Consider the following 13,908-nt stretch of genomic DNA (forward strand, 5'->3'; position numbering starts at 1 on the left):
CTCGAAGCTGTGAGGATATTGCACCATTGCTTTCCATAGTCATCCATGCTGCCAGGCAAAGTCTAACGTCATCCTAATTCTGCTTTCCTTGTAGGTCTCAGCTCTCAGGCAGCTTTTGGAATGTTCTCTTCACCATACTTCATACTCTCAATGAGTGTTCTTCTCGTATCCTGCTCAGGATTCATATATTTCTTCCACAGGGAGAAATCATTAGCCATGATTTCCTTGTATTTTGCTGTAAAAATGCTGGCTCTCCCAGGAGAGCTCCATGTTAGATGACCTCTGGACCTCAGGACGACTGTTCTGTCGCACTGTCCATCTCTCTCTTGCCTAAAAATCCAGTTTTTACTGATTTGTTCCTCAGTCCTATCTATTCTGTGATTCACCATCAACATAACTTTGGATTCCAACAACCTTGTTTTTCATTCCAAGTATCTCTAATTGGCATTTAATATAAGCACAGTAAGATGAGGGGAGCTGCTGGCCTGTTTTACCAAGCATTGAGGAACTCCATGCATGTGTAACTTTGACTGAAGGTACAGAGCAGGGACAGGAGGGGCATTGGAAGTAGGTGGACTACTGTCAGGATCCTGGGAGGAGGGTGTGGAGGCTCCATCCTGACAACACAAGGCGAGGGCTCCGGTTGGGATTGGAGGGGAGGAGTGGAGCAGAAATGGGGCTGGAGTTTGGGGCTGGGGGAAATGTCCAGGTGGAAGAAAGGGAGGCTGGGAACAATGTGGGTGACAGATAGACATCAGTATGCAATGTTGGCGACGAACACTGGGATCCCTTGAACATAGGTTCCATTGGCGGTTTGAATGACCTGTAAAACAGCTGAGCCACCCAGAGCCCTAAACCCGGTGCAGGGATAGATGGTCAACATGGGCTCCTGGGCATTAGCTTCAGGGCCAGAGGCAGGGGGTGGCTCCTGATGCCCCACCTCAGGATGGGCCACATCAGGGCCAGGGCCTTCCTGCACAGTTCCAGGAACAGGAGCTGTTTCAGGAAAAGAGAAGGCTGAGGTCTGCCTGATTTCCGGTTCCGCCTGGTGGCCTGGTTCTCCATGGTGGTGCAGTTGGATGTGCATGTCTGGTCCCAGCAAGCATTCTGCCCACTGTCTCTGGCCAGCATTCCTGCGGGGTCCACGCCCTCTGCCACGGCCTCGCCCTGCCAGCCGGCTTCCTTCCCGCCGCCGGCCTCTCTCCGCAGGAGGAGCTGACGCTGTGCGAGCTGGGGGCTCCCGTCTCAAGGGTTTCACGTAAGCAATGGGTTTTGCAGGTTGGACTGGCTCTGCGTGGCTCTCCGTGGACTGGACTTCCATGGAGTCTTCAGAGTCCACAACAGAGCAGCCTGGCTCTGTAGGACACCCACCTGAGGCAAAAAGAGAAGCAGAGTGTGATGAGAGTGAGCATGGGCTGCCCAGGAAGCCTTCGGGGAAGGGAGACTAGGTGAGGGGTTGAGGGAGGGCCCGTGGGAACCCAGGCGAACAGAATGAGGGTCAGCAGAGGCCTGCAAGGTGAGCCCTGAGGAGTTCTGTCTGCCCAGGGGCCTACAGCGCTTTCCATGAACTTTCCATTGCAAGTCCTTGCAACAACCTTGTCAGTAGAATATTATGATCTCCATTTTGCTAATGAATAAATGAATCTACAGTTCCCTAGAGAGATCGAATTGGAATAAAAATGGCATGCTTTCTGCCCTCACTGAGATTCAACTTCAGTAGGAGAGACAAACAGAACACCACAAAATGAATGATGCTAATGAGCGACCAGTTAGGAGGTGAAGGTTGTCACAAGGGAGGTGGGTCTGGATCCAGAATGCCTGGGCTGTATTCCCAGGCAGCTTAATTTACCTGGGCATCGGTTCCCCTTTTCATAAACTGGTATAATAACATGCCAACCCTCAGGTCCTTACAAGAACTGCGTTACTATAAGCGAAATGTTTACATTAGTATCTAGTTCAAGCAAGCATCTTAACATGTATTGGGAAGGAGATGATCAAAAAGTCTTGCTGGAGGAGATGACATAAGCTGGGTCATCAAGGATGAAGGGTGGGATTAGCAAGGCAAAGGCAGGAGAGGATTAGTAGGGATAACAGGGAGGGAGAGGATTACAGGTGACAGAGGGGCATGGGGTACTTGCATGGCTCCCAGGAGGAAAAAAGCCTAAGGTGGCTATAGGATAGCTTAGCCAGGAGGGGAGGTGTTCAGGTAGATACAACATTGAGCAATGGAACAGAATGGGAAGCCTAGGAGTAGACAAATATCTATAGAAATTTTATCAGTGAAAGAGCAGGCATTTAAGATCATGTAAAGATTCTTCCCTGAGAAACTTGCTTAGGAAGAGTCCCACGAAACTCACATCTGGTGTTGCCCTTTTCTTTCTTTCTTTCTTTCTTTCTTTTTTTTTTTTTTTGAGATGGAGTCTCGCTCTGTTGCCCAAGCTGGAGTGCAGTGGCCCCATCTCGGCTCACTGCAACTTCTGTCACCTGGGTTCAGGTGATTCTTCTGCCTCAGCCTCCCAAATAGCTGAGATTACTGGCACCCACCACCATGCCTGGCTTTTTTTTTGTTTGTTTTTTTTAGTAGAGACAGGATTTTGCCATGTTGGACAGGCTGGTTTTGAACTCCTGACTTCAAGTGATCTGCCCCCCTCAGCCTCCCAAAGTGCTGGGATTACAAGCACTTACTAGGACTGTGGGAGGCATAGGAGGAGAAACTTCCTTGATGGGAGAGAAATTTACAAGAAAATGCGAGACCCAGTGTGGACAGCCCTTGGAGAAGAGAAGAGACTGCAGTCTTGGCAGCCCGTTCATTCAGACAGAGGTGGACCAAGAACCTGCTCTGAATGGGAAGATATGGAGCTTGACTTGCGCACATTGGGTTGAAGGAGCTTTTGAGCTGCCAAGTGAGGATGTCAAGTGGCCTTTTGTAAAAAGAGTCGACCTCAGAGAGATGGCGATGGGGCTGGAGATGCGTGTGAGACACACACCACTGGCGTTTATTGCTGTGGGTGCACACACGGGCGGAGGAAGACAGCAGGAAACACACCTGCACACTGGGGGGAAACCACGGTGGGTTAGTTGGTTGGTTTGCATGCTTGTTTTTTAGAGAGACGGGTTCTTGCTCTGTAGCCCAGCCTGGAGTGCAGTGGCGTGATCTCGGCTCACTACGGCTACTTGATAGGTGGAGACAGGAGACAGCGATTCTCCTTTCTCAGGCTCCAGAGTAGCTGGACTACAGATGCGCGCCACCACACCAGGATAATTTCTGTATTTTTTGTAGAGATGAGGTTTAGGTATGTGCCAAGGCTTGTCTGGAACTCCTGAGCTCAAGCGATCCTTCCCGCTCGACCTCATGAGTAGCTGGGACCACAGGCATAAGCCACCATGTCCGGCTAATTATCATTATTTTTGCTTTTATTTTTTGTAGAGTTTAGGTTTTACTATGTTGCTTGAGCTAATCTCAAACTCCTGGCTTCAAGAAATCCTCCCGCCTCGGCCTCCCAAATCACTGGGATTACAGGCATAAGCCACCACACCCTGCCCCAATAGTGCTGTTTAAAAAATTCTAGCCAGGCATGGTGGCTCATGTCTGTAATCCCAGAAGTTTGGGAGATGAAGATGAGACAATCACTTCAGCACAGGAGTTTGAGACCAGCCTTGGCTACATAGCAAGACCCTATCCCTACAAAAAAAAAAAAAAAAAAAAAAGAAAGAAAGAAAAATCTTTCTGATTCTTTTTCTCTAAGCCACTCTCATTGAGGTTCTAACTTGCCTTTCCTTGATGAGTAATGATGTGCTTAATAGATTTTTTAAACTGCTTATCTTTTTTTTTTTTTTTTAGAATAGTTTCAGACTCACAGAAAAGCTGGAGAAAACACAGAAAGTCCTCATCTGCCCTAAATTTACCCTGTTCCTAGAATCTTACGGTGTGGTACATCTGTCATAATTATTGTGGCAATAATAATTATTGATACATTAATCAGTATAATACATCATTAGGAACTAAAGTCTATGTTTGGTCCTGATTTCCTTGAGTTTGACTTAACGTACCTGTTCTGTACCAGGACCCATCCAAGATACCAATTTACAATTAGTGGTGGCTCCTCTTGGCTACAACAGTTTCTCACACTTGCCTTGTTTTTGATGACCTTGACACTTTGAATACTGGTCAGATATATTGTAGGATGTCGTCTCCTGAAGTTTGTCTGATGTATTCCTTATGATCTTACTGGAATTCTACGTTTTTGTAAGGAAGATTGCAGAGGGAAAGTGCCATTCCCATCCCATCCCATCTAGAGTGCACACCATCAACATGGCTTATCACTGCTGGTATTAGTCCCTGTCACCTGGCTGGGGTAGTGTTGATTAGGTTTCTCCACCATAAAGTGATTTTCCCACCCCCTTCTCTACTGTACCTTTTGGAAGTCACTACCAATAGTCTATACTTTTAAAAAGGGAAGTTATGCTTTACTCGTTGCAGGGGAATAGCTACCTAAATTATTTGGAGTTCTCCCGTGTGGAGGATTTTCCTAATCTTCCCCATGTGTTTATTTATTTAATCATTTATTTATATCAGCATGGACTTATGGACATCTATTGTATACTTTGGTTTACAATTAATACTTCAGGGGATGAATTATTTAATAATTTAACTATTTTGTTAAATATTTTACTTAGATATTTAATTATTACATATTTAGTTAATTATTTTGTTACTCAAAGTTTCCAGCTTTGACCACTGGGAGCTCCTTTAGTTGACCTCTGTGTCCTTTTGTCACCCCCCATCACTGTGGCTTTTGGTTTGGTTTCATTTCGGGCTGCTCCTTGCTCCCTGGCACCATAGGATTCTCCATGTTTATTTGCATATTCTCATCTTTATTGGAGATTCATGTGCCCACTGACCACACCCATAGATACTTTTGTGAAGTTTCTGTTCTAAACTTTTACTTTTTTTATTGAGTTGACTTTTTTTTTTTTTTTTTTTTTTGAGTCAAAGTTTTGCTCTTGTCACCCAGGCTGGAGTTCAATAGCACTATCTCGGGTCACTGTAATGGTGCAATGTTGGCTCACTGAAACCTCTGTCTCCTGGGTTCAAACAATTCTCCTGCCTCAGCCTCCTGAGTAGCTGAGACTACAAGAGCCCACCACCATGCCTGGCTAACTTTTATATTTTTATTAGAGACAGGATTTTGCCATGTTGGCCAGGCTCATCTCGAACTCCTGACCTCAGGCGATCTGCCCACCTTGGCCTCCCAAATGCTGAGATTATAGACTTGAGCCACTGTGTCTGGCCCTTATTGGGTTGACTTTCTATTATTGAGTTGTAAGAGTTCTTTGTGCATTATAGATACAGGTCTTTGATTAATACATGTATTTTGAATGTATTTTACCTGTCTATGGCTTGCCTTTTCATTTTCTTCACATTGTCTTTCAAAGAACAGATTTTAATTTTAATAAGCCCAAGGTATCAAGCTGGAATTCCCAGGAAACCAACACTGAGATGGAAATTAGAGTATGAGCTGCGCCTTTTAGGGATGTGAGAGGGAAAGAAACAGGACCACACATTCTCAATACTGTGCCTCCCTGGACCCCATGGGATGTTCTGACAGTAAAGTGACCTACTAGAGCTGTTCTGAGTTGTGGCAACAGGGCCAGGCTTTAATGTCCCCAATGAACATCGCTGGATGCAAGCTTCCTGGAGGATGGGTGTGCCTGTGGGTAAGGACGGGGAGTGTCTTCAGCCAAGGCAGTCTCTTAGCATCCATCTGCAAGATCTGAGGGCTGTCTAGTGGTGGCAATTCTCACAGCTAGAGATCACAAATATTTTATTTCTGAAGAAGGGTCTGGTGGCAAGTCACAGTGCCCATTGCATAAAATGCATCAATGCTTTCTTGTACAATTCATGTTTTTTGTGTCTCATCTAAGGAATCTTCGCCTACTCCAAAGTCATGAAGAGTTTTGCAATATTTTCTTCTAGAAGTTTTACAGTTTTTGCTTTTACCTATAGGTTAACAAATCATTTTTGTTAATTTTTGTGTAGATTGCGAAGTAAAGGTTGACATTTATATTTTTAATTATGGGTATCCAATTTGTTTCAACATCATTTGTTAAAATGAAAGCTGCTTTTTTTTTCTTTCTTGAAAGTGGTTTAAATGTTTTAAATTTTATATGGAGAATTAATTTTTAGAGGAAAAAAAGCCATAAAAAGGAATAGTGATTTGCGCCTTTCTAGCTATCAAAATGGTATGGTATTGGCAAAAGAATAGGTGAATTAGTTGATGAAAATAGATCAGAAACGTATCAGCTAACAATAGCTGACATCTATTGGACACTGCCCTGTACTAAGCAGTTTTCAGTACTTTTCACATCTTCATGCATTCAATCCTCCCAACATTAGTATGTAAGATAATTGTCTAAAGCAAATACAGTAAGTAATATAGAGTGGGTTTTAGAACTTATGAAAAATAAAATCTATAACAACCAAAGCCGCAAGGAGAGAGTAACTGAAAGCATATCCTTGTGGTCCTTACACTATATATGAAGTAGTATAGTATTACGCAATCTTCCAAAAGAGAACGCTGCCACAGGCATGGCTTTACTGGTTAATTCTACCAAATATTCATTGAAGAAATAATATCAATTCTACGGAAATTCTGGTGGGACAACTATTCTGAAAGAAGAGGTTTGTCTGAGGCTGCATTGTATGAAAAGATGAATTAGAGGAAAAAGGTACAACCTAAATGGCTTTAAACTGGTTGGGCATTATTAGTCTCCACTAAAAATACAGAATTAGCCAGGCGTGGTGGCACAAGACCATGGTCTCAACTACTTGGGAGGCTGAGGCATGAGAATCGCTGCAACTCGGGGAGCAGAGGTTTCAGTAAGCTGAAGCCACTGCACTTCAGGCTGGATGAAAGAATGAGACTCTGTTTCTAAATAAATAAATAAACCAAGAGAAATGACCAAAGGGTCTTGGTCCCTGCCTGTAGTACCAGCTACTTAGCAGGCTGATGTGGGAAGACCGCCTGAGCTCAGGAGGTACAGGCTGCAGTGAGCTGCACCACTGCACTCCAGCCTGGGTGACTGAATGAGACCATGTCTTACTCCATGTACAAATGTTCAATGAAGTATTCTGGTGGTAGAAACATCCTGGAAGCAGCCTATCAGCAGACCGTCACCTGCACAACCTAAAGCCTGTCACTCTTTCAGACAGATATACAGCAAGAAGATAGTGGCACACGTGTGTAGGATGACTGCAAGGGTTCTTTGGCTTTGGGGTGACAGACCCCAGTGGCAAGCCAAGAAGCAGCTCCCACTACACAGTGTTCATTGTGGTCCATGCCATGGTTCAATACGAAGTCTCCTGTGCCTTTTTTGGAGAGGCATGGTCTCCACAGAGGTGTTGGTCCTGACCACACCTGCGTTACCTGCTTGGACCCTATAGACACTTCAACATGACCCCTGGCAGATGGCATGCCGGGTGTTTGTGAAATCAAGCCACAAATGATGCTCTTAATGTACACTTTTGTTTGTACAGATTGTGTGATTCTGGGGAAAGATACAATAGGAATGGAGAACAGAGACAGTAGACATTATTTTTCTACCTTTTTTTCCTGGTTTTAGTAAACACATTTTATATTTGGAATTTGTGAAATTTTAGTAAAAGGACTGTAGTATAAAATAAGCCTAACAGAAGGGTTTATTTAAAAGGATTGAATACACAAGAAAAAAATCCTTGATGTAAAAGGTTATCTTTATTTTAGTTGGACATTATACAAATGAGTGAAAATCAGTTAATAAAAACCTACTTAATAAAATACAAAATCCAATTCACAATACACCTTTTATCAAACTTGAAAAGATGGGAACTACCTCAACTTAAACATCTATGAGAAACTTACAGCAAACATCTTGGTTAATAGTGAAACATTTAAAATATTCCCATTAAAGCCAGGAAGAAGCCAAGGGCACTGCCATCACTTTATTGATACCTTATTTAGCATTTTCAGTGAGTCATGCACTCTCCTTGTTTCTGTTAAACCCAACCCCCCCCCCACACAAACACCTTTTGTTTGATTCATCAAATGTTCTTTGATCCCCTTTTTCCTCAATCTGTTTGAAATTTTACATTCTATTCCAATTCATTTAGTGGTTCCCAATGGGTACCTACATTGAGACTTAAAAATGTGTCAGAGTCTAGAGTTTCATTGCTGTTATATTCAGCCACTATATCATTTCCAGGCTCTAGACAAGAACTTCAGTAACTTCTAGCTCCTTCTGAATTTTCCCATGCCCCACATGTCTATGTCAAAGTCTTCTGGGATTTTAACACTGGGTCATCCATGTTTCTTCCAGAATCATACTTATCTAGACTTAATAATAGTTTCCTAATTTCCTTGCTTACTGACTCTTGTTGCATCCCACTTCTTCCAGGTTGTCTGGCTTGTCTTTTTCCTGGCTGAAAAACATGACTCATACTTTCACTGTACATAACATCTCCTTTCAAATCACCTTGTACAATAAGGGAGTTTAGCAGCTTGCACATTATAAGTTGTGTACTCTAACTTCAGGAGAAGTGCAGGCTTCAGGACCAGTCTGAGTAGGATTCTGCCTTTTCCTCCTTTTTCTGTATGCCATTTCTGCTTTCATGTGGCCTTGCCCTTGAGCTGACACTGCCTGCCTCCTTCTCTGTCCAACAATTTCTTTGATTGCTCATAGAACACTAGATTCAGAGTGATTTCCCTCTCAAAGCTGTGAGGATATTGCACCATTGCTTTCCACAGTCATCCATGCTGCCAGGCAAAGTCTAACGTCACCCTAATTCTGCTTTCCTTGTAGGTCTCAGCTCTCAGGCAGCTTTTGGAACGCTCTCTTCACCATACTTCATACTCTCAGTGGTTGTTATTCTTGTATCCTGCTCAGGATTCATATATGTCTTCCAATGGGAGAAATCTTTAGCCATAATTTCCTTGTATTTTGCTGTCATACAAATGTTCTGGCTCTCCCAGGAGAGCGCCATGTTAGATGACCTCTGTCCTCAGGATGACTGTTCTGTTGCACTGTCCATCTCTCTCTTGCCTAAACATCTAGTTTTAACTGATATTTTCCTCAGTCCTATCTATTCTGTGATTCAAACCATCAACATAACTTTGGATTCCGACAACCTTGTTTTTCATCCCAAATATCTCTATTGGCTTTTAATATAAGCACAGTAAGGTTAGGGGAACTGCTGGCTTATTTTAAAAAGCATTGAGGAACTCCATGCATGTGCAACTTTGACAAAGTACAAAGCAAGGACTGGGGGGCATTGGAAGCAGATGGACTACTGTCAAGGTCCCGGGAGGAGTGCGTGGAGGCTCCACCCTGACAACACAAAGTGAGGGTTCCCGAGGGGAGGAGTGGAGCCGAAATGGGGCTGGATTTTGGGGGTGGGGGAAGTCCAGGTGGAAGAAAGGGAGGCTGTGAACAATGTGGGTGACAGATAAACGTCAGTATGCAATGTTCGCGACGAACACTGGGACCCCTTGCACATAGGTGCCACTGGGGGTTTGAATGACCTGTAAAACATCTGAGCCACCCAGAGCCCTAAACCCGATGCAGGGATAGAGGGTCAACATGGGTTCCCGGGTAACAGCTTCAGGGCCAAAGACAGGCGGCAGCTCCTGATGCCCCACCTCAGGCTGGGCCACTTGGGGTCCTGGGCCTTCCACAGTTCTAGGCACAGGAGCTGTTTCACGAAAAGAGAAGGCTGAGGTCTGCCTGATTTCCGGTTCCCCCTGGTGGCCTGGCTCTCCATGGTGGTGCAGTTGGATGTGCATGTCTGGTCCCAGGAAGCGTTCTGCTCTCTGTCTCTGGCCAGCGTCCCTGCGGGGCCCACCCCCTCTGCCACGGCCTCGCCCTCGCCCTGCCCGCTGGCTTCCTCCCCGCTGCAGACCTCTCTCTGTAGGAAGAGCTGACTCTATGCGAGCTGGGGGCTCCCATCTCAAGGGTTTCACGTAAGCAATGGGTTTTGAGGGTTGGGCTGGCTCTGCGGGCCCATCTACTTCTGAGGAGTCTTCAGGGTCCACAACAGAGCAGCTTGGCTCTGTAGGATGCCCACCTGAGGCAAAAAGAGAAGCAGAGTGTGAGGAGAGTGGGCGTGGGCTGCCCAGGAAGCCTTAGGGGAAGGAAGATGAGGGTCGTGGTTCAGGGAGCGCTCCAGGGAACTCCTGGGAACACAGTGAGCATCAGGAGAGGCCTGCAAGGTGAGCCCTCAGGAGTTCTGTCTGCCCAAGGGCCTACAGCACTTTCCATGAACTTTCCATTGCAAGTTCTTGCAACAACCTCGTCAGCCAGATATTATGATCTCGATTTTGCTAATCAATAAATGAATCTACAGTTCCCTAGAGAAATTGAATTGAAATAAATATGGCATGCTTCCTGCCCTCACTGAGGTTCAACTTCAGTAGGAGAGACAAACAGAACACCACAAAATGAATGATGCTAATGAGCGACCAGTTGGGTGTTGAAGGGTGTCACAAGGGAGGTGGGTCTGGATCCAGAATACCTGGGGTGTATTCCCAGGCAGCTTAATGTACCTCGGCGTCGGTTCCCCTTTTCATAAACTGGTATAATAACATGCTGACCCCTAGGTCCTTACAAGAACTGAGTTACAAGGTGAAATGTTTAAATTAGTATCTAGTTCAAGCAAGCATCTTAACATGTGTTGGAAAGGAGGTAATCAAAAAGTCTTGCTGGAGAAGTAAGACTAGGCCATCTTGGAGAAAATAGTTTATGGCACAAATGAGGCTTTCCAAAAATATCTATCATTAATATCCCTAGAGAGATAGAAGGAATTTCACCCATAAATTAATTATAGAATACTTTTAAAAATGAATACTCGGAGACAATAGGGTTTTTTGAAATTAAAATCATGAGAGAAGAAACAGAAATCTCCATGGACATTTGAGAATGAAGTTGAGAAGATCTCCCAGAAAAGAAAGCAAAAATCTAAAACAATGGAAAGAAGGATAAAACATAAGAAAACTAGAGGCATATTGTCAGTGAGACATATCACCATAAAATTTCAAAGAGAAGATTCTAAAAGATTCCAGAGAGAGGGAGAAATAGAAAGAGTCACATGGAAAGGGCTAGGATTCAACATGTCTCAAAAATCAGACATCTCAAAAGCAGCAGATAAATCTAGAAGATAACAGAAAATGTCTTCAAAATTTCAAGGGAAATGAATTTCCCACCTAAAATTTCATATCCAACCAAAGTTTCACTTAAGAATCAGGGAGGGGCCAGGCGCGGTGGCTCCAGCCTGTAATCCCAGCACTTTGGGAGGCCGAGACGGGCGGATCACGAGGTCAGGAGACTGAGACCATCCTGGCTAACACAGTGAAACCTCGTTTCTACTACAAAATACACACACAAAAAAAACTAGCTGGGTGAGGTGGCAGGCGCCTGTAGTCCCAGCTACTCGGGAGACTGAGGCAGGAGAATATCGTAAACCCGGGAGGTGGAGCTTGCAGTAAGCTGAGATCCAGCCACTACACTCCAGCCTTGGCGACAGAGCAAGACTCCATCTCAAAAAAAAAAAAAAAAAAAAAAAAAAAAAAAGAATCAAGGAGGGTAGAATGAAGATGTTTCAGACAAGAAAGATCTTAAATAATTTCTTTTCAATGGATGTTCTATTGTTATGCATCTATCAAACCAGACAAGATTAAAAGGTTTAGGACACTCAGTGTATGAAGGGTAATGTTTTGGAGAACAATGTGGCAATAGCCCTAAAATTCCAGTTCCTGCGGAAAAGAACAAGGTGGAAATACTGGTTTATCATAGATGAAGATGTAGTGTGAGCACTTACTCCACTACAGAGAAACAGTAAAACAAGAAAAAAAAAAAAAAAAAAAAAAAAAAAGATCAGATTTGGGATGGGATACAATTCAAAAGAGGGAAAGGAATTTCCCAGATGATGTGGAAGCTGGAAGCTGACTTATAGTAACCAGCCCAGGTTGAAGCAGGCTATGAGAAAGTGAAACAGAGAATGTTTGAGTTTGAATTTAAACAATTGTGGAAGAACTGGGGAACGAACCAGTGATAAGAAAGCACATAATAACCCAAGGTAAGAATTAAGTCCTGGAAAATTCAAGTTATGCAAGAAGTGGAAAGTAATCCTCCTAATATTCTCTCCCCTCCTGGGCTGTGGGGGAGGGACAGAGGGTGTGTGTCCTGGGCTGTGTGTGTCATGGTGCTTGGGTGATTGGTGGTGGTGGTGGCAATGTGTAAACTACAGCTAAATATTCCTCTACCCTAGAGGGAAGACCGTAATTAAACCCTAAAAGGAAAAAGAAATAGCGGTAGTGTAGGCATGTTATTTAAAAAATGAGAGGGAATGCTGAAAGAATTGGCTACACAGATGGAGGTTGTGTTCCGAAAGGTGTGGGAGACTGAGAAGGAGCAGGAGCTTCTGCATTTCGTAACATGCCACATTCATCCCTCTAAGTTCTGTAAGTCAATACCAAAGGTAAAGCAAAATCCAGAAAAAAATGAAAAAGAAAATGACAGGTGTTTGATGTACCTTGATTAGGGGCCATGTAGCGCAGTCGCTTTGAACGCCTTGGTTCCTCCATGAGGAATCTGCGGGAGGGAGTGGGGAGAAAAACACATCAGTAGAGTTAAACCACAGCCTCGTTTCCCAATTGCCAGGCAGCTATGCAGACCCCCAACCACACACCCTCCTCCAGGGCGTCCAATGCCTGCAAGCCTCCGAGCACTTGGCTGCCTGGGCACCAACTGATCCCATGGGGCCACCCAAGAGGACCGTGTGAAGGTGGGGATTCGGGTGGGGGACTGTGGTTGTGGGAGACTTGCACACCGTAAAGTGTTTCCGTAGGGAAGCTAGTAGCCAGCAGGGATGGGCCTAGAGGTGCTTTAATTTATCCCAGTTCCTACAGGCAAAGCTGGGAGTGGGGAGACTGAAGTAGGCCTCCTGGAGGAATGATTCCTCCTCAGGGGAAGAGGAAAGGAAATTGGGGACAGAGAATGGATTTAGGAAGACAGGGGTGACAAGGCAAGGGGTGGCTGTTGCCTTTCTAGGGGAACGAGGATTCTGTCCCCAACTGCACCCATCCAAGCTCTATCCACCCCTCAGGGACACCCAGACACACACCTGATCTTCCTACACCTGGCTCCGGAGATCTGAAAATTTGGAGACTCTGCAACGAAGAGAGGCCCGAGGAGCTAGAGCCACAGGTTCACGGCTGTAGCTCTGAGGTCGTCCTCCCTTAGGCAGGCAGGCAGGCAGGCGGGCAGGCGGGCAGGCGGGCAGGCGGGCAGGCAGGCGGGCGGGCGGGCGGGAGGGCGGGCTGGCTGGCGGGAGGGAGGGCGGGAGGGCGCGCGCAGCAGGTTCTGGCTCAGAGCCCGGCAGAAAGCCGACTGCTCGAGGCCCAGCGCGGTCCCTCTTATATGGCAGCAAGACAGTCACGTAAGGGACAGGCGTGGTCAGAGGGGGGCCGGCTGGGGCGGGCCTGGCTGGGCTCGGAACGTACATTGGGCCAGTCCCCTGCCTGTCAAATGGGGCCTTGCTGAGATGCTGCCATTTATAGACATCAATGGTTGATTGATTAATCTAATCATTGGGAAAAAATACACAATTGCATTTATGTGTCAGCCCTGAAACTGGCTAATAGGAAGATCTGATTAGATTAGATCTGAGCATGGTCAAGGAAAGCATCCAAAAGGGGGATATTTGGGCTGAAATCTGGAATATAAAATTTGAAATTAGTCAACCTGAACCAGGTTGGGAGAGGCAGGGAGAGAGACAGCGGAGCGAAGAAATTGTGCTGAGACCCGGACTGGAAGGGAACCCGGCCGGTTCTGGAAATGGAGGGGAGGCCAGGGCCAGACCCAGAGGTGGTGCCAGGT

At 45.4% G+C, this 13,908-nt stretch overlaps 1 protein-coding gene and 1 pseudogene across 1 annotated transcript; both read right to left on the minus strand.

Moving 5' to 3' along the window:
* Nucleotides 1-754: 754 nt before the first annotated feature.
* Nucleotides 755-7,475, minus strand: LOC104655575 (annotated as a pseudogene).
* Nucleotides 7,476-9,488: 2,013 nt separating this feature from the next.
* Nucleotides 9,489-12,614, minus strand: LOC104659336 (proline-rich protein 20A-like). Its single transcript, XM_030921913.1, has 2 exons — nucleotides 12,564-12,614; nucleotides 9,489-10,106 (listed from the first exon to the last, which is right to left on the minus strand). Exons 1-2 carry the CDS (start codon nucleotides 12,612-12,614, stop codon nucleotides 9,489-9,491), a joined length of 669 nt encoding a protein of 222 aa, XP_030777773.1.
* Between the last annotated feature and the right edge of the window lie 1,294 nt (nucleotides 12,615-13,908).

The sequence above is a fragment of the Rhinopithecus roxellana genome, chromosome 18 (genome assembly GCF_007565055.1).
Source record: "Rhinopithecus roxellana isolate Shanxi Qingling chromosome 18, ASM756505v1, whole genome shotgun sequence".
NCBI lineage: Eukaryota > Metazoa > Chordata > Mammalia > Primates > Cercopithecidae > Rhinopithecus > Rhinopithecus roxellana.